Raw genomic sequence first — 18,926 nt, 5'->3', positions numbered from 1 at the left:
AATTTCTCATACCACGAAAGTTCGAGGCGACAATTCTCTTCAGAAAATCAGAGGGGATTAAAGGCCTTCCGAACAGATAATTTACCGAAAGGATCCGTTGGGTGCCCCTGGGTCGAATAGAAAAGCAGTCACTGTTTCTCCACCCCCCCCCCCCCCCCCAAAAAAAAAAAAAAAAAACTGAAAGAAAAATAGTCGTTGTCTTGATTGTCAAGGTAGGAAAAGACAATGTACATTTCGCGACTGCATTATTATTTTGGTTTCCTTGGAAAGGGAAACTCCTGATTTTTATATAAAGTGTCAGGAATGCTGGAAATGGTGTTTTAACGGGTAAAATCGGAAACATTTTCCAAGGGCGGGCAAGGGCCCGTAGAAGCTTGTGCCTGTGGCACTCGACAACCACACCGATGGCGTCTAAAATTATGCTTAAGGTAGAAGTTGTTTGTTCCAAAGAATATTTAACCGGACACTAAACATTGCCTTAAAGTTCCCTAAAACAATTAGCAAAAGCCTAACTGCTGAGCAATTCACTTTTTGGCCTCTCCAATAATGGATTGGAATTGCTGGACTGCCTAACCTTTTAACCCTCGAATCCAGGGCTCAGAATTTAATTGTAAACCATCAATAGGCCAGTTAATTAATGGAGCGATTTCACTTTAGGCCACACACTGGGAAAATATTGTTTATTTTCAAAGTCGCTTGACTTGACCTCAGTTAACTCTACCACAGAACGTCTTGTTAGAATGGACACTTCTGGAAGACATGCAAGAAGGTACATGAAGGCTCACCACTCGGGAAAAATAAGAGAGCTTAAGCAAACCACGATGGCAACGACAACGAGTACACCACCAATATTAATAAGTAGAACTGCTGTGTAAGTGCGTTATAAATTTTTGTATATTTATCTGCCGTCCTCTGCAAAACATCAACGTGAAATGACTAAAGTTCTGCGTATTTTGGAGAACGCGAACGACAGCGGCTAATTTTTCGTATTTTCACTTGGCATTTGAACACTGGCGTTACATACTGAGCTTGAACAAGTTCTGAGACCAATAGTGCACTAAACAGATTAGACAATTCCAAAATTCTAAGGTATAACATAGATTCATTTTTTACGAGGCGTTGTCCTCGGGGGAGCCATCGTCATTCCTTAAGCTTTCGACAATGTGATGGGGAAACGAGAACGAGACAAGCTCTTGTTACTTATTTCTGAAGACGAAAGCTTCCTCTCTGGTAAACATCATTCCCTTTAAATGCTGTTACAATTGAGGGCGTCCTCATAACAAAGACTTTGCTCGACATAACCTGCTGGACAAATGTTCACTCCATATGCAACGATGCATGAGTGTTGACAGTATCCAGTCTGATTTCTGCGTTAATTAACTAAAGTTTTGAGTGTCCTGACATATGAATAGTAGAGCCACTCAGAAATCTCACTGGAATGAAGCCACTTTCTCCAGATGACACAATACAAGGCACATCACCTACAACAAGAATAGAATTGGATAAAACATTAAACTCTATCTTCAGGTTTCCGGGTCCCCTTCTTGTACCTAGAGGAAAAAATTCAAAAGTGTGTATTTTTGTTATTGAGTATATAATTGATCTTTGTAAAAACGGACAATTCTTACACTCTCTATTAAGCCACACTGGTTTAGGGATAAGTAGTTGGACCGAGTGGAGTACAATTCAGGGAGTATATCGGTTGAGTAATTTCAAAATCGGACGAGCGCGAAGTGCGAGGCCGATTTCAAATTACGAGCACGATTACTCCCTCAATTGTACGACACGATGTCCAATTACTAATTAATCGTATCTATAACAAATTTCGAAACTAAGAAAGTCTTTTGATAACTTCTTTTGAGCGAAAAAGTTTGTAGTACTTTCCATAGGTTTTAAAAGCTCTAGGAAACATTGAGAGGGCGCGTAATTGACGTGCGAATGGCGTGGGTGACAAATAGGCGCGCAGAGAACCAATTGATCAAGAATTTAATTACAGATACGACTAAAAACAATATATAATGAAAACCAGTGAAGATGAATACAAACTTATCAGTTGAAAGTTCCTATTTCCAGCTAGAGTGATTTTCCTGATGCAAATCGTTTTTACTCAGTCTGACAATGAAGACTCTGATTGAAGAATTTATTAACAGGGATTGTATCAAGGTAAACTCTGGCTGAAAAAAATTAAGCTTGTAATTTTTTAATCGTTCCAGCCAGAGATCGTTTTTAAATTTTTACCATGTTTTATCCCGGTTGCGGTCCCTTGATATTTCCAGAGATTTTATCATTGTGCAAGTCTATCAAACAATGTAATTTCTGACGATTGAAGGACGAATTAGGCAGAAATTACAATTCTGACGGCACGATAGAGAGGCTCACAGGGTGTCATGGGACGTTTATGGACTATTCAGGCTTTTGGCGGGAGATTTAGGTCATTCTAGCTTAGTCAGTCTTCGTGTTCGTCCTCTTTTTATAATTATTAAGCTATCATTATAACAGATTGTATGTATAATTGTAAAATGTTCTAGCTTATTGATTTTGTTCCATTTCCTCGAGATCTCGTGCTGCTGCGTTAGATAAGGAACACATTTCCACGTATTTTTTGGCCACATCTAAAGGGTGTTTTTTTTTAGTGGTTTTCGTATCTGGCGTAGCACAGATTCTAATTGTTAGACCCAGTAGTTGTAATTTGCAGCGATACAGAATATGTTGTAAGACAGAGTACATCTGTATCGGATGAATGACTGATCAATACGTTAGGATACATCTATATCAGATGACTGGCTGACGCATGTTCATTAAACTATTCACATTAAATGTCTCGTGTCAGTGTGGTCAAAATAGAATCTATCAAAGGTGTAGTGTTTATGTTTATTAAAAAAAAAAATACACTTTTTAATATCCAGAAATTACCGATGCACATCCTGACAAGTGAAGCACTAAACGCCTGCTGGATTGTCTTCAGTTTCAGTCGTCCCTTGTCAAGAAGGAAGTTCTCTTGTTCCACAGCTCCAGTTAGTTCATCAGTCCACACCACACAAACAAATTCTGATTAAAAACAACAAATCAGATCAAGCCATTTTAACAAAGTGAATTCACTGATGTTCTTCACTTGTCATACTACAATATTTCACTTTAGAAGGTGAAAAACATGTCATACACTATAAACCTGTGTGATAAACTATTCAGCAATTAGATTATGAGCTTGAGATTTCGATCATGTGAAAGTTGACGAGGGCGCGCCAGAGTTAACTATTACGCATGGAAATCGAGAGCGAATAATCTAATCGTTCTACTAGTTCAAAACTTTGTCTAAATCCTGTCCAAAGACACCTTGAAAAAAACAAAGAAGTGGACGCCAGTTTGTCAACAACCACACACTTCTGGGCTACTCACTATCTACAGTAGAATAGATAGTGAGCAGCATAGCCAATAAGACTATAAGGGAACACCATTTGTGATAGAACGCTAGTGAATTTAAAGTCATAATTTATATTTAAAAATCAGATTATGAGCCCGAGATTTCTATGAGGTGATACTTCAACTCATAGAATAATCTAATTGTTTTAGTACAATTCTTACTAAATCATGCTTTGTTTTGAGGAAGAGGTTACGCATAGACAAATAATTATACTCAATTGATTCACTTCTGACACCTTAATCATAAACTAACTAAAGTACCTGCATTTTCTGGTAATGGATAGCGGGTATGTTTGTTCTCAACAAACGAATTTGGATCAATTTCATCCATTCTCTTCTCCAACATGGACAGTCTGTCATTTATCTCTGAAACAAATGTTGCCATTGTTGCCTCCATATCTTGAATGTGTTTGAACGAACTGCTTTGAGCCCCTGCAATAGAATTTAAATACATGTAATACTATATGTCTAGAAACGTCTTAGAAGATTAAAGCTTGATGAGGACACAGTAAACTCTTCTTGCTGTTACTTGCAACAAGAAATGCTGTCCAGTGTGTGGATGCTTATGACAGCATCAGGGAAATGAAAATGGCATGCATTTTTTGCAATTTTTTGTTACACAGTTACATGTAATTCAACAAAGTGCTTAAAATTATGTCACAGAAATTGTGTTGCAGTTACTACAGCCTGAGTGTAGCCTGCGAGTGCAGACATATTTCCGCCTGTCATTTGGTTCTGCCAAAAATAATGGCAGAACCAAGATGCGTCTGCATTCGCAGGTTACCTAAAATCAAGCAACTAAAACCACCATGCTCATTACAATGGTTAATTACAAATACAATGCTTAACAGCTGAATGGAGCTACATTGTATCCCAATCCAGCATTCACTATCATCTAAATTGGTCATGATGAAAAACAGTAGTGTCATTTCCACAAGGGCCATTATAAAACAATAATTATGCTTCTTATTAGGCAGTCTTGACACTCAGGCCAATAACATTTTCCTTTGATTGTCAATACATAGGTGCATATCTTACCTTGAAGAATGTTTTTGGAGTAGTCACCAAGCAGTTCAGGAACTTCATTCAATGTCAGTTCAGATATTAAAGAGGTCTTGTTACTCCCCATTGCCTCAACACTTCCTTTAAAAATGCTTCCATCTGGAAGCCTTAAGGATGGTGAACATTCACTGTTTGTAACTACAGCACATGTAACATTTCCTCCATTTGTTAAAGTAACAACATCTTTCTGACTCATCCTTTGCCTGTTCTTTCTTCTGTGGTCTTCACCTTCATCTAGGAACACATTTAAACACCTTACGCTCACTTCATACTGTTCACAAACAGCAGAAGGTGGGAAAGCCATCATGTTGGAGATGTCTTTTGCTTTTCCAAGCAAAGCAAGGAAGCTGTTGGTGTGTCCAGGAATAAGACATATTCCTTTGGGTTTTGTAGCTGGGTCCAGTTCCAGTAGATTATTGCTTGTCGCAAACTCTGTTTTGCCATTCATGTTGGATTGACGAAGAGTGAAGATATGAAGCCTGCTGCAACAATGGCTTCCCACTATGACTGTACTTGTAGCAGGCTGTATCGAGAGAAAAAACAAAGACTGTCAAATCATTCCTACTTCAATAACGATAACGACGATGATACTTTATTTAATATTGGGTTTACGCTTAGCTAATCAGCTAGTTTACAGGTATCCACGGCCCTAGTATGTTCTAAAAATTAAAACTAAAAATGTACAACAATTGATCGTACAAAACTTTATAATATAGCTTGGACCCTGTGCACACTTTGATTTTTCAAAAACCATGTTTTATCAGAGTATAAAACATAGGAAAAGCGTGTTTTATTGTTTTTCGCCACATTTCCCCTATATCATAAAGCAAATGAAGAAGCCTAAGCCGTGTGTTACATTGTGATAAAACACTCCAGACATTTGAGAACACTTGAGAAATGTAGACAACACTTGCCTGTGGCTTGCGTTTTCTACATTTCCCTCATGTTCTCAAATGCCTGTTGTGTTTTATCACAGTGTAATACACAGCTTAGGTTTCTTTATTTGTTAAATAAACCCAGAGTACTAAAAATCTAGAGAATCAAATTACATTACATGTAAATTCTAATAATTACAATTAATAATTAAATTTATTACTAAAATTTAGTGCTTGCTTTTTAGCTTTAGCTGTATACAACTGTATGACATTTGCACAAGAACCAAAAATTAAATCCAGATTGTTTTTGACCTCCTTTGTCACAGATTGTAGATACAATTACAAATGTATATGAGACAAGCATAAAAAAAAACATAAACTAGTTGAAAACATTTCCCTCTTCATTGTTGGGGTAAATATGCTACATACGATGGATTAGCATCCATCTACGGGAATAGCAATGGTCCTAGCTGGTTCATGCAAGGGAAGTGTCTACAAATCTGTCTACAGCTGTATGCTATGTATGAGCCAGTTGGGCTTCAAAAGCTTTATTCATTTATTTAATTGCACATATGCATACTTGTACTACAGTACAGCCAGATATGAAACGTTGACATGTCATAATACAAACCTGGAATACCAGCAAATCAGGAGAAATGAGTCCTTTTATGCTTGATCTGCAGACCTCTCTTGGCTTCAAATCCTCACAGCATATTGCAATAATCTGTGCTAAGGTTTCTGAGGCTTCAAATTGTGGTGTTCGTAGCTTCAATTTTAACAGTGAATTTAAATCTTGATCCGCACTTGGAGTGAGAATAGAAAAATCAGTATCCTGTGTAAGAACTGTAGAAGAATTAGATTCCTTTCCTGTGCCCTCATTGCTAGAATCACAGCCTTTTTGGACCTCAAAAACATCAGCATCATTTTCAAATTTGTGGTTACCACAGAGCTTGTCCAAAGGGAGTTCTGTCACAATGATGAATGATGATGTTTGCCATGGAGCAATACAGTTGATTTTCCCAGTCATCTCAAGACTGTTCCAATGAGCAAAAGTGAAGTTATTTGGTTTGGTCATGTCAGTCCATGAAAATATACATAAACTGTCCTCTACTGCACTTGCAAGACGTTTTCCATCGTTGCTCCATGCACAAGTTTGCAAATTTCTGTTCACAAATGAAAATCCAAAGTTACAAGTAAGGTCTAGCCTTGTTTAGTTTACAGTACATACATGTACATGTAGTGTAATGTGCATTTTCTCCAAGCAAATGTACAGCCCAAAATTTATCTGTATATGTTGCTACAGGTATGTTTATAAATGATTTCAACGGCATAGCTAGGGGGGTCCCGGGGTGCCTGTAACCCCCCTTTTGTAAGCCTTTTTTAAACAAACAACCTACAACAGGTGTGGAGGTCGACTTAACAATCTGGTGAGTACCCTCACTTTGACACAGTGTGACCCCCCCCCCCCCCTTTGAAAAATCCTGACTATGCCCCTGGATATGTCACCATCATAACAGACATTTGTATACATGTAGCTGGGTGGCAGCGCTTGAGTGATCTGTCATAAAGGACTGTAACCTGTAACAGTTGAGTATGCTTGATAAGCCCTTGATGTTACAGTTGAACATGCCTGTTGTCAATATATGCTCATCCACTAAGCAGCAAGTTTGTCATGGGTGTGGAAATCAAAGCAACAGGTGACTCAGAATGTAATGGCCTGATACAACCAGCAATCTGAGAGTTTCAAGGGTCTGAATTTTTGAGACACCTGACAGTCTGAGTTTTTCAAGGGTCTGAGGTCCGAGTTTTTGAGATACCCATTGTGTGGGTGTGGACAAAATGTGGGGTAGGCAATGACCTAGATGAATGGCCTAGACCATGATGTAGGCCATGACCTACCCTGTGGCCTACCCTATGGCCTACCAGTGTTCAGATTTTTAAAAAACATAAACAAAACATCAGTAAGAGTCAAATGAGTATAGGGTAGGCCACAAGGTAGGCCACGGCCTACACCATGGCCCTACCCAATGTTTTGTCCCTGGGGGGGGGGGGGGTACTTTGGGAATTTCTGGGTGGCGATGTGCCACTGGGAACATGGAACCCTTAGCCTATACCAGAGTTAGGTCAGCTGAATTTTGCTACCCTATACTAGAGTAAACTCCCCAAATCCCCCCATCTATCAACACTGTTGAGGCTGATTTGCGTAAATTTAAACTTGGCGATTTGATTCTTTTATATTTTTGTGTTGCAATTCCCGGTTTCCTTAGTCTAGATAAAATCTTCAACCAACTACTCAGTTTTGTGAAAAATTATACCCTATTCTAGACCCAAATGCTCCGATTTATATATCCTATCCTAGAGTAAACTGCTTGAAAAACATACCCTTCACAGTGGCACATACCTATATAGCCCATATATGGCAGTGCCCCCCCCCCCGCCCCCCCCCCCCCCCGGGGATTTTGTCCACATCCCCACTGTGCAACAGATACCAAATTATGTTCCACACCTGACACTCCTCTATCCTACAAGAAGTTAGTTTCCCCTACACCTTGCTCAAGACCTAGAGTTCAGCATAAGAGGAACCAACTGCTTGCAGGAGAACTCCTCCAATTATAATTTCAGCTTTGAGACAGTGCTAGTAATTATTATTAATTTAAGGGGCATTAATTACAACTCACCTATGAGAAGTTTGTATCGAGATCACATTACACTCAAATTCCTCGGTAAAACATAACAGCGCGGCCGACGTTTTCGACATCACTGTTAACAATGGAACAGTGGGGTGCCACACACAACCTTGGGGCAAGCATGCTGTAGAGTACTCCTTCACAAGCTTCACCACGGTTTCTCCAATTGTCCTCCACAAAACCACGACTTTCTCTTTCAAAACAATAGCAATAAAATATCCGCTGGATCCCTTCGTTAACACACTGCTTGATATTCCAAACACGAAGTTTTCGAATTTTCCAACTAAAAAACGTTCCTTCGAAGTAAAAATCGTTTTACCGTCGTTGGATTTGAAATTTACGGACGATAGCCACACATTTTCTCCATCAGTCCAGACAAACTCGCCTGACTCAACGTTTTCAACATTTTTGCCTAATATTTGGAGGCTTTGGTGTAAATAATTGATGTTTGACCATAACAACTTGCAGATTCCAAGCTCAAAGTCTGCCGCCATATTGAAATTCCCAGCATGTCTTGCAGTTACTGAACCTTTGACCCAGGCCTCCAGCAGCCAAAAGTTGACCACAAAATTTGGCGGGAAATATTTCTGATTGAAGATTTTCATTGGCCTTTGCGAGACTCCAATTTGCGTGTAGATAACATTTTTAACTAAATTGGACATTGATAACAGCGTAAAAGGCTATCGGAAAAATGTGTTTCTGTGAAAATAAACTGCTACTCTTTTGGAAACTGGCTAAAATTTAGGTCACGCTCATTAGAGACTTCTATCTGATAGGGGAGCTCCAACCGCCCGAAGGGCTGCCAAGCGGAGCGCCATAACTATAGGAACAGAACTGAACAGAACTACATGCATGCCAAGAAATGGAAAATGGGTAGCGATATGGATCGCGGGCGTGTGTGCCTTACAACGATGTCGTGCAACATGGCGGCCATATACTCCAGCTAGTACTGAGTCATGCAGCCTTGGTTTACAGCCTACCAAAGATTTATTTTATCTTCCAGCTTCTCAGCGGTCTGGTGGATTTCTAGCCCTAATGAATCCGATTGGGTAATAGTGCGCGCTCCATACAGGCGGCACAAACTCAACATCCGACTGTTGATTCACACGTTTAATAGACTTTCCATGGGAAATTCCCTTTACTGGTCCTAAATATACTAAAATCAAGCATAAAAATAAACTTCCATACATTCTGGGCGCAAATTGCGTCAATTTTCGACGAGTTTGTGGTTTTATTTATTTTGTCCAATTTGCTGTTGTGTTTTCTTTTTTCGATTTTTTTAGTCTTCGCTCTCATCTTAACTGGTTCATAAAACAAAGCAAAGACGGTGACTCTAAGCGACCTCATCCCACAAAACCCTTTTGCTTCACAAAGCACAGAATCGCCATTAGACTAGGAGTATTTGATTCCCTCTTTCGCTTAGTTGAACATGACTGTAAGTAAACCTCGAGGAAGAAAAATGCTCGCATGAAATTTTTTCCTCGAGGTTATGTGTCACGCACGATGGACTAAGCGAAAGAGAGACCACTCATAGTCGAAATCGCCATAAAAACACAACTGCCATAAGGACAGATAAATTAACCATCGCATCAACTCATCACGGCAACCGTACTGCGCTGAGAATTTCAAATGCTATTCGGTTTTTTGTGATCGATCTTTCCATGCGCTAGGCTTTTTTGGCTTGATCGCAGTCACACTCCAACAGCCATTTGGAATTGCACTTTGTACACGAAGAATAGAAAATGCACGTGTTACGTGTGACATTACATTACAACTGAAGTTTATTTCTACATTTTAAAATAGCTTTACTTAAGCATATTAAGGCCAAAAAGTAGTTTCCCTTGCAAAATCTATAACACATCAACAGTCACATAGCACCGAGTTTGCACAGCCTGTGGATGACAAACATTCCGATATATGATTGAACAGAACCAAAAAATATGAGTCAAAAGTAAATGCGAAAACAAGAATAAGAAAAAAAAAAGTACTCAGTCTGCACAGTCTGCACAGTCTGCATGGTCTGCACGGTCTGCGGTCTGCAGTCTGCAGTCTGCATGGTCTGCGTTTTGGGGTGACCGCGCACACATACACACATACATACATACACACATATACTTTATTTCCTCTCGCTCCGGATTTTCCCATCCGTACTCCGGTAACGGACCGCAATGAAATTTTCCAACTTTTAGCAACTTTTCAAGCATTTTGTCGCACCGTAAAACAGCGTGAAATGTAAATATTCAATACAGAGTGTAACAAAGCAGTAAATGACGCAATTTCCGTGAATGGGTGTCGCTTTGATTTAAAGCTCAATTTACTTAAGTGTATTTTAAACCGTACGTGCATTTCAGTTTTTCACTGGCAACAATTTTTGCCACATAACAAACATTGTAGGTCAAAAGCGAACCTTGTTAAACGTAATATTTCTCTTCACAGTGTCACATGTAAATTCTGCAAACTATTAGTACCGCTTTTTTGTGCCCGAAACTCACACCTACGCAAGATTTGAACTGGAAGGCTTTAAAGTTAAAATTCAACACCAAAGTTGCCTTCAAAGTAATTAAAGATGATTTCCAGTCCGACTAACTGCGCACTCTCAAGAGTTCGTTTACGTTTTTTGCTTTGTTTCATGTAGGACATCACAAAATGTAAACATTTCACAACTTAACTTACTGAAGCAGATTCGATGTTTCATTCAACTGCCGTTATAGATGCGAAGCTTATGCTTCATTTTTTCTCATGATGAAACAACTTTGCAGCTGTTAAAATCAATGAAGCTGTTGGAAAACAGTGGCGGATCTAGGGAAGGGGTAAAAAAGAAGAAATCACAGAAGGAAGAAAAACCGGTAAGGCAGGCAAACACCCCCCCCCCTTCCCCCCCTTAGCTCAGGGTCTGGATCCGTCACTGGAAAAAAGAATTTGAAAGGTCTCAAAATGAGGTATGTGGTTCGTAAGAAATAACATTGATTCGAATTCCATCGAGTGAGACTTATGTTTATAAACATTTAAGGGTGTTGAGACTGCACAGTACGCACTGGAAATAATCTTTAATCATAGAGGGAAAAAAACAAACACGTTATTTGCAGGTCTTGGTTAGTCCATATACTGGGAAAAACTGAGCCCTTGGTCTTGACCTAGGGCACAGTTTTTCCCAATATACAGACTGACCAAGGCTGGCAAATAACACATATATATTGGAAATCTCTGTGATGGTCAAAAAAAAGGTATCCGCTGACCAGTATCAAGACCATATTGTGGGCTCAGGTTTAGAGCTCATTGAGGACACGTTTTTTTCAAGTTGACCGCTGGCCAACTACTAGTTTTCAATTGGATCTCGGACTCATAATGTAAGGTAAACTTAGAATCACGTCCGGATGTGTCCACATGTTTCTACACATGTTTTTCACTGCTTTTGTTTGGTATAGTTTGAGACTATTCTAACTCAAAACAGAAGGACGAACAATACACATAGCAGTTACAAAACTCGCTTATCCTGGATTAGCTTAATCGGGCTTTGAACTGCCCTGCCCAGGAGCTCCACTTTTAGGCTTGGTTAAATCTATATACCGTAAAATCCCACTTTAAAGCTTCCTCAGTTGTTAGCCCCTCACCCCCCCCCCCCCCCCCCTCCCTGGATATAAGTCCTTCTCTTTGCTAACAAAGATATTATTCCGGATATAAGTCTAAAGTTATAACATTTCTCATACCTTCATCTAAATTTTGATAACTACTCTATTTCACGCCTCACGCGTTCTCGGAGAAAAAATGAATGCATCACTGGTAGTTTTAAAAGTTGAATGCAATTTTTTAAATTTAGGGAAGAGAAATTACCTTTTAACATTAGTAACGCTTACGCTCACAACAATATCTACAAAAAGCCCGGTTTAAACAAAGCTATCATTTCACTGGTTACAAGGATTTAAAGACTCGATTTTCGACTCAATTGTCGCCATGTATGAGAAACCTAAAAAAAAATAGGTCCACGTGGTGTGCACATAGCATTGTTAATGCTTTAGGGTCATTCCTCAGAATTGCATTGCACATCCCTCTATGCATGATTTTTGCGTCATTAGCAAACAAACACAATGCATACAGTCTAGTTTGCAAGAGACAAATCATGGTTTTTTCCTTGGAAGCAAGTACTGGAGCCTAACAATTTTTTGAGTTATTTTTTTGTAAAAAAAATACCTCTTAGTCGGCGCGTCGGGTATGTTATGGACGGGTCAATGGGTGAGTGAGTGAGTGAGTGAGTGAGTGAGAGATGTATGTATGTCACACCAATCAGATTGGATCTACTATGAACAGCCAATCAAATTTCTTGTTGTAAAGGTAAATGGTACGTGAGAAACACAAGGTAAGTGTAAACACAAGGACTTTGGTAATTGAAAAATAAAGAGTGACGTGTATGTTGTCGGTTTGTGATTTTTAGTCCGGTTTGGAGGAGAGTGTGACGGTTACATACGTACATTGGGCTGTTTTAGAGTGCATAATTTTCAGTGAAATGGTGGCTAGTTATGAACGAGATGAGTCTTGAGTTTTGAAGCAGTTCATAGTAGTAGGCAAATGGCACGAGATATTTTTATTTTTAATTACAAAGGGTAACTTGATACTTCTGTTTTTCACAAGGAGTTAATTCAATTAGAGGTCACGAATCGTCGCTTTTAGTTCTTAGGACATGTTTTAGAGGAGACGAGACTATTCAGATTTGAAGCAGCTCTAACGTTTACAATAGTAAGTGCAGGTAACGATTGTTTTGTTCTTATTGCATGCAAATATGACGAGATATTTTTATTTTTTAGTTACAATGGGTAATTTGACACTCTTGTTTTTCACAAGGTAGTAAATTCAATTAGAGCTGACGAATCGTCGCCACTTGTTCCCACGAGATGTTTGCTATTTTTAGTTACAAATGGTAACTCGACACTTTTGTTTTTCATATGGGAGTAAATTCAATTAGAGCTTACAAGTTATCGGCTATTGTTCCCAGGATATTAAACAAAAAAGAAGCTTTCCTTTCTAGAGTGTTTTTACGTCTCTGCAGTAGCAGTTTAATATTTTTATTTGATGAGCATTTTATGACATTCTTTTCAGTCCGATATTTTTAAAGGTAAAAAGTATGAAAACTGTTCAAATGTTCTTTGAAGACTGTGTGGCACCAAGTTAAAGTGCAATTTAATTAAATCAGACTTTGAACGTGTCAGAGAGGTCTTTTTCTCTTTCTTTAAATTTTCGGTGAAGTAGTGTTGTTGCGTTGTGTTGTGTAAAAAGAGTAAACTTACTACTCGTATAAAATGCGAAAAGTTCTCTTAACTTGAGTATTTTTGAGCAAAAATTCCTCTTGGGGGCTGGAAGGGCTCCCGAGGGGGTACTCCCAGAAAAATTGGTTGGGGGTGTGCGGCCCGCTTCCCAAAACCCTTACCCTATTTATGACCAAAATCTGCGATATTCCTTACCCTATTTATGACCTGACCAAAAATTCGAAACCCTATTTACGACCTTACCCTCAAATCAAAACCCTGTTTCAGAACTGCGTTATAATTAGCTCCCTAGTTCAAACCAATGTTAAATTACCGTAAACGTATAAATTTGTGAAGGGCTTTTGTTGATTTTCTTTTCGATAATGATGAAAAAGTGGCTTCTCCTTAAAGCATACCCATATCAAGGCTAGAGTGCAAAAACCGTACCCTATTTATGACCAAAATGGCCAAAATCAGCCAAAATCGATACCCTATTTATGACCAAAACGGCTGAAAAACCATACCCTTCGGGGCCGCACAGACCTATATAGCCCATATAAGGGAGTTCCCCCCCCCCGGGGGGAAGGGCTACGTGATCGGTGAGTGAGGGAGTCATGCATGTGCGCGTGTCAGACCAATCACAGTGTGGGTTGTATCAAAGAACGAATAAAATTGCCTGTTAGAAAATAAGATGGTATCTACATTAATCTGGAGACGTGTCAGATTACTGTAGTTTGTTCAGTCAAACATTTTATGGCTTACTATTTAGTTATCTTACCATTACCGATGTAACATCTTATGTACATCATAAACTCCCAGTTTCTTTCTTGCTGTACATCGCAACCAAAAAAACTTGTCAAATCAACCAAATCATTACTGTAAACAGTTCCATGAATGTGCCTATCTCCGAGACTTATAGTTCACAAAAAAAATAACTCTTGCACGCCTTGCGTGCCTATGTTTTCATTTAGTTTGAATGCAGAGATCACCTCCTTTCTACACAGTAAATATAGACCAATTTCTACTGCAGAGTACAAAATAATTTTGAGGGAGCATCATAGGCCTGCAGTGCGTGCAGAGAGCTAGATAATAAAGCTCTGAGGAGATAATATTATCACTGAAAATGAGAGCAGAGCTACCACTCGTAAAAGATAATATGTGCCGGGTCAAGAACACTGCTTGCTTGGAATGTATTGAATCCCTGTCAACTAAATAGGGGTGCCTTTATCACAATACGTACATCAAATTGCTCCTTAACATTGATGCAATACATCCATTGTTGTATTTCTCACTTAACTTTCTCCCTATTTTTCCGCTCTCACAAAGCGTAAGGTGAATGGTTCAAATATGGACGCTTCAGAAAGCAGATAATTTATTAGGAATTATGGGGTTTATTGAACGTCCTCCTGCTCTTAAATGAATACTGGGACCCCCCTGTTTTATTTCCAAATTTCAGTTCTCTTGATGGAAGCAGCTAACAGGCAAAGTTTGAAAGAAAATCTATATTTGTGAGTTCTATTTCGATGGAATTACCTTAAGTCCATTAACAATGACAGTTCCAGTGCAGTAATATGGTGGATGGAAACGGAATTATTACCCATCAGGCTTTTCGATATATTAGGTGATGACACATTTGCCTTCACTTACTTTCGTTGATGAGGCAGAAGGAAAATATCTCCCGGAATTGATGCTTTTCAGTTGATGATTGCTGAGGAAGCCTTTGAATATTCTCGCCGAATGAGCGTTCACAACTGTTCTGGTATACGAATGCACTTGGATGGGTATGTCAGTTCTCCAGATCCATTCATTCTTGTCTGGATCATAACGTTCTACTCTTGTATCAGATGGTGAGGCCTCAAAATTTCGAATGTTCATGTAGCTGCCAACAGCATACAGCTGGTCATCTACTGACAAAAGCTGGGGATGTACCTCCCGTCTGAATTTCAAGCTTGCAATAGACTGCCACTCATTTGTTGTTTCACTGTATACTTCACATTGACACCCTCCAGTGATGAAAATTCTCCCGTTACACACAGCTCCGCTGGGGAACTTTTTCGGTCGTAGAATGTCAGCTACCTTATCCCAATGGTTTCTGCAAAGATTGTACCTGTAAACATCAGTGCAGAGCTTTAACACATTCCTTTCAAGTCTTTCTTCACCACCAATAAAATAGACAAAATCATCTTTGGCTACAATGCAAAAATCTTTTCTTCTATCCAAATGATCAAATGAAGTTACATCTTCCCATGAATTTGATTGCACTTTGTACTTTCTGATAGAGGAAATGCATTTTTCCCTGTCATTGTTGATCTCTCTGGACCAGCGATCTCTGTTTTCCACAGCTCGCATTTCAGACACCAGAGCATACATTTCATTGTCTTTACAAACAAATATTTCCCGTAATGCCCATCTGTCAAAATCTATGTATGGTAATCTTGTCCAACAGTTCGAGTATGGATTATAGCATGCAAGTGGACACCTCAGATCAGACCATTGCCGGAATGAATCCAGTACCTTACTATATAGTTTACCTCGATAAAAGACAAATTCTCCCTTCCCTGAACATTCACGAGGCATTTCACCTAGCTTACACCACCTATCCTCACCAGGAAAATAACACAAAATAGGTTGACCACTCAGTTCCCAGTTGATGTTGCGCACCGCACTAGTGACAACTATAACAGAGGTCTCGAGCGACTTTCTAGGTAAAATGGACAAATTACCGTAGTTTTGTGAGTCAATTAAATTTACAGCCTCCACCACACAGTTCAGACAGCTTTCATTATCTTTCACCAAATCATTCTTTCGAATGTCATTGGTTAGAAAGTCACGCGATGCAAAAACAAGTCGAACGTGACGAAATAACTCGGCGAAATATTTCTTTCGTTTTTCTCTGTCGTGATCAATCCATGCCAGAATGATCTTAAACACGTCTTCTTCGGCGCCAACATTTATTTCATCACTTGAAAGCCACATTTCCATTTCTTTGCTCGACATATTAAGAAGCTCTTCACGGTTCGTTTCGTATACGGCGTTGAAATTTGCAAGGATGTACTTTTTGCTCTTGGCCAAAAGTTCTTCGCATTGATATCTCTGGGAACCATGGTAAACTGAAATACAATTTGAAGTATTCAACATCTCTCCTAAAGCTGCCTCAGCGACCGTTTTTAAGCCCGGAAGAAATAAATAATCGGCTGAAACGACAAGGTCTCGGGCATTCTCTTCAGCCAATATCGGAACATCACCCGTGTAAATAAACTGCAGTGTATTTCTCATAGCAGACTCGGAAAACATCTCCAAACGAACAATTCCTTCTCTGGACTCCTTCATGTCGCTGTTTAGCAGTTTTTCAAAGAAGGGACTTGCCTCTGAAAGAACTTGTTTATGAGCTTTGAATTCTTTGCCATCTTCGACCACCAAAATAACATCGCATCGCTGATCAGGCGTCTCTTTTGGCATAAAGAGTTCATTTTCTTTCCTTGGACTTGAAGTAACACAATCAGAATTATCTTCAGACTGAGATAAGGCTGCCATTTCTTGCGGCTCACCAAAATAGAAGACTTAGTTTGAAAGACGTTAGACTGCGAAGGATTTCGTTTGACTTTCCTCTTGTCGTTTCCGGTATCTCGGCTCTATTTCGGTTCCGTTTGTTCTTCCGGAAATAACGATCGGAAAACTCATCCGTGTTCGCAGACTGTTCGTAGACCTTCGTAGATCCGATTTTTGAATGTTCTTTGTGATGCATTGCACCCAAACGAAGGTTAGGAAAAAGCACTTGGTCCCTCCTCTCGATCGGTAGCAAGGGGAATACACGATATGTTCGCGCATGGTTTACGGCAGCGCGGAATATTGAATACAGCGGTTGTTAGAAGGGTGTCTGAAAAACCCGAATAGCGAATAGCGAATAGTCCCGAATAGTGCGAATAGTCTCGAATAGTACGAATAGTGGCGAACAGTCGCGAAAAGTGACGAATAGTGACGAATAGTCGTCAATCACCGCTTTAGATCTAATATCCAGCATTAATTAATTATCCAAATAAGCAACAGAATTTCAGTGAATTTATTACCTTTTCTTCTCCGGACTCAGGCTAGTAAGCTGTCCATCGCCGACATTAAGAAAACAGAAAACACAAGGATAACCTAATAAAGACGTATTTACGCTTTTGCAGCGCTTAAAACAGAAGAAATTACATTTAGAAACACCTTTTGTCCTGCTAAGCGTCTGTGCTTTTTAGCGTAAAAATCCATCCTAAGTTGCTACGAGGTTAACTGTGAGATACTGGGTACCCTATTTGCTACTATTTGCCACTATTTGCCACTATTCGCCACTATTCGAGACTGTTCGCCACTATTCGCACTATTCGTGCTATTCGCTATTCGCTATACGGGACTATTCGCTGTTCGCTATTCGCGACTATTCGCTATTCGCTATTCGGGTTTTCCAGACACCCGTTGTTAGAAAACGTTTACAGCCCCGCACGCGCAACTAAAATGTATGCGACATGTCGCGCCTGAGCAAATTGGATCCAACGATACCCTAACAACTAAGAAATACAGCCAACGCTAGTTCTCTGTCAATTTTGTCGCACAGCAATGTAGCAATGCAAGTAAAATAATGATCACACAATTTGCATAGCTGGTGGCAACACGCGCAATTGGTTTTTCAACTTTAATTGCAATATTTTTGCGCGATGAGTTGCACTATGGCTACCCTCCCAATCCTGGCCATCCTCCCCACCCTCGCCACATTTGCCACCCTTGAAAGCCTAGCTCCACTCCTGGCGGGGGTGATGTCTTTTATCGGTCCCGATGCGGTTCTGATATTTCAAGCCTTAGACTGTCAATGATATTGAAAGCAAAAATGACTGAAAAATTGCCATTAATGGCTAAAAAGGCTCTCTCTCGGTTGTTTGTTCAAAATGACAGAGTGTATATAGATACTGGGCGAAGGGCAACTCTACCAGGACGTATATTGAAAACGTTAATCATCGTAAGCGACTAAATCAAAGTTCACCTTATTGAGTCAAACGTATACCCGAACCTACACAGTCGGCATGCTGCAAAAATACCCTGAGTTGTTCACGGATTGGGGAAATAAAGAAACAGGTATATAAACTGGTACTTTATTCCACATGCGTTCAGATGTTGGAGTCCACACAATGTTCTCGCAGTTGGTTCGTTTTTTTCGTGATTTCCTTGTAAAACCTAGAAGCTACTATTTTTCTCGGTTTTAATTTCTCATTGCGGAATTTTCAGGTCCTCCTTTCAACTTGCAAGAGTAAGTCCCATGGAAACTGCTCGCTGGAAGTTACATTATAACGCCACTGATTTGGTTCAAATTTTCACTCCGCGAAAAAAGATCAAAAATATTCCACGTCCGCTTGTTTCCCTGTTTATGTAATCAGTCTCACATTTCTTCCACGCAGACCACCGTATCAGTCAACAGAAAGAGTCACAGACAGAAACAGAAAACATAAACACTGTTTTCTCTCGTGCTGATTGCAAATAATCCACCCCTCAATGAAAAAGATGAGGATTTCCAAAACAGTGACCGTTCAGTTATAAGATTGTACCACAGAATACGTATTGAGCGCACGCGATCGAGAGAAGCGCGTTCATTCTACAATGACTTCAGTATCACTACG

At 39.6% G+C, this 18,926-nt stretch overlaps 2 protein-coding genes across 2 annotated transcripts; both read right to left on the bottom strand.

The window, feature by feature from the left end:
• Positions 1-665: 665 nt before the first annotated feature.
• LOC149117384 (WD repeat and coiled-coil-containing protein-like) lies at positions 666-11,645 on the bottom strand. The gene is made up of 6 exons (XM_089283042.1): positions 8,036-11,645; positions 5,989-6,520; positions 4,459-5,005; positions 3,682-3,852; positions 2,914-3,048; positions 666-1,481 (listed from the first exon to the last, which is right to left on the bottom strand). Exons 1-6 carry the CDS (start codon positions 8,704-8,706, stop codon positions 1,381-1,383), a joined length of 2,157 nt encoding a protein of 718 aa, XP_089139168.1. The 5' UTR covers positions 8,707-11,645; the 3' UTR covers positions 666-1,380.
• A 1,625-nt stretch (positions 11,646-13,270) lies between these two features.
• LOC149117383 (kelch-like protein 40) lies at positions 13,271-17,764 on the bottom strand. Its single transcript, XM_089283041.1, has one exon. The coding sequence runs from the start codon at positions 16,813-16,815 to the stop codon at positions 14,899-14,901; it is 1,917 nt and encodes a 638-aa protein (XP_089139167.1). The 5' UTR covers positions 16,816-17,764; the 3' UTR covers positions 13,271-14,898.
• Positions 17,765-18,926: the final 1,162 nt, after the last annotated feature.

The sequence above is a fragment of the Orbicella faveolata genome, unplaced genomic scaffold (genome assembly GCF_042242905.1).
Source record: "Orbicella faveolata isolate gen_17 unplaced genomic scaffold, um_ofav_v1 contig_12, whole genome shotgun sequence".
NCBI classification, from domain to species: Eukaryota; Metazoa; Cnidaria; class Anthozoa; order Scleractinia; family Merulinidae; genus Orbicella; species Orbicella faveolata.
Note: the sequence above shows the minus strand (reverse complement) of the source record. Positions and strands in the feature narration are given on the sequence as shown.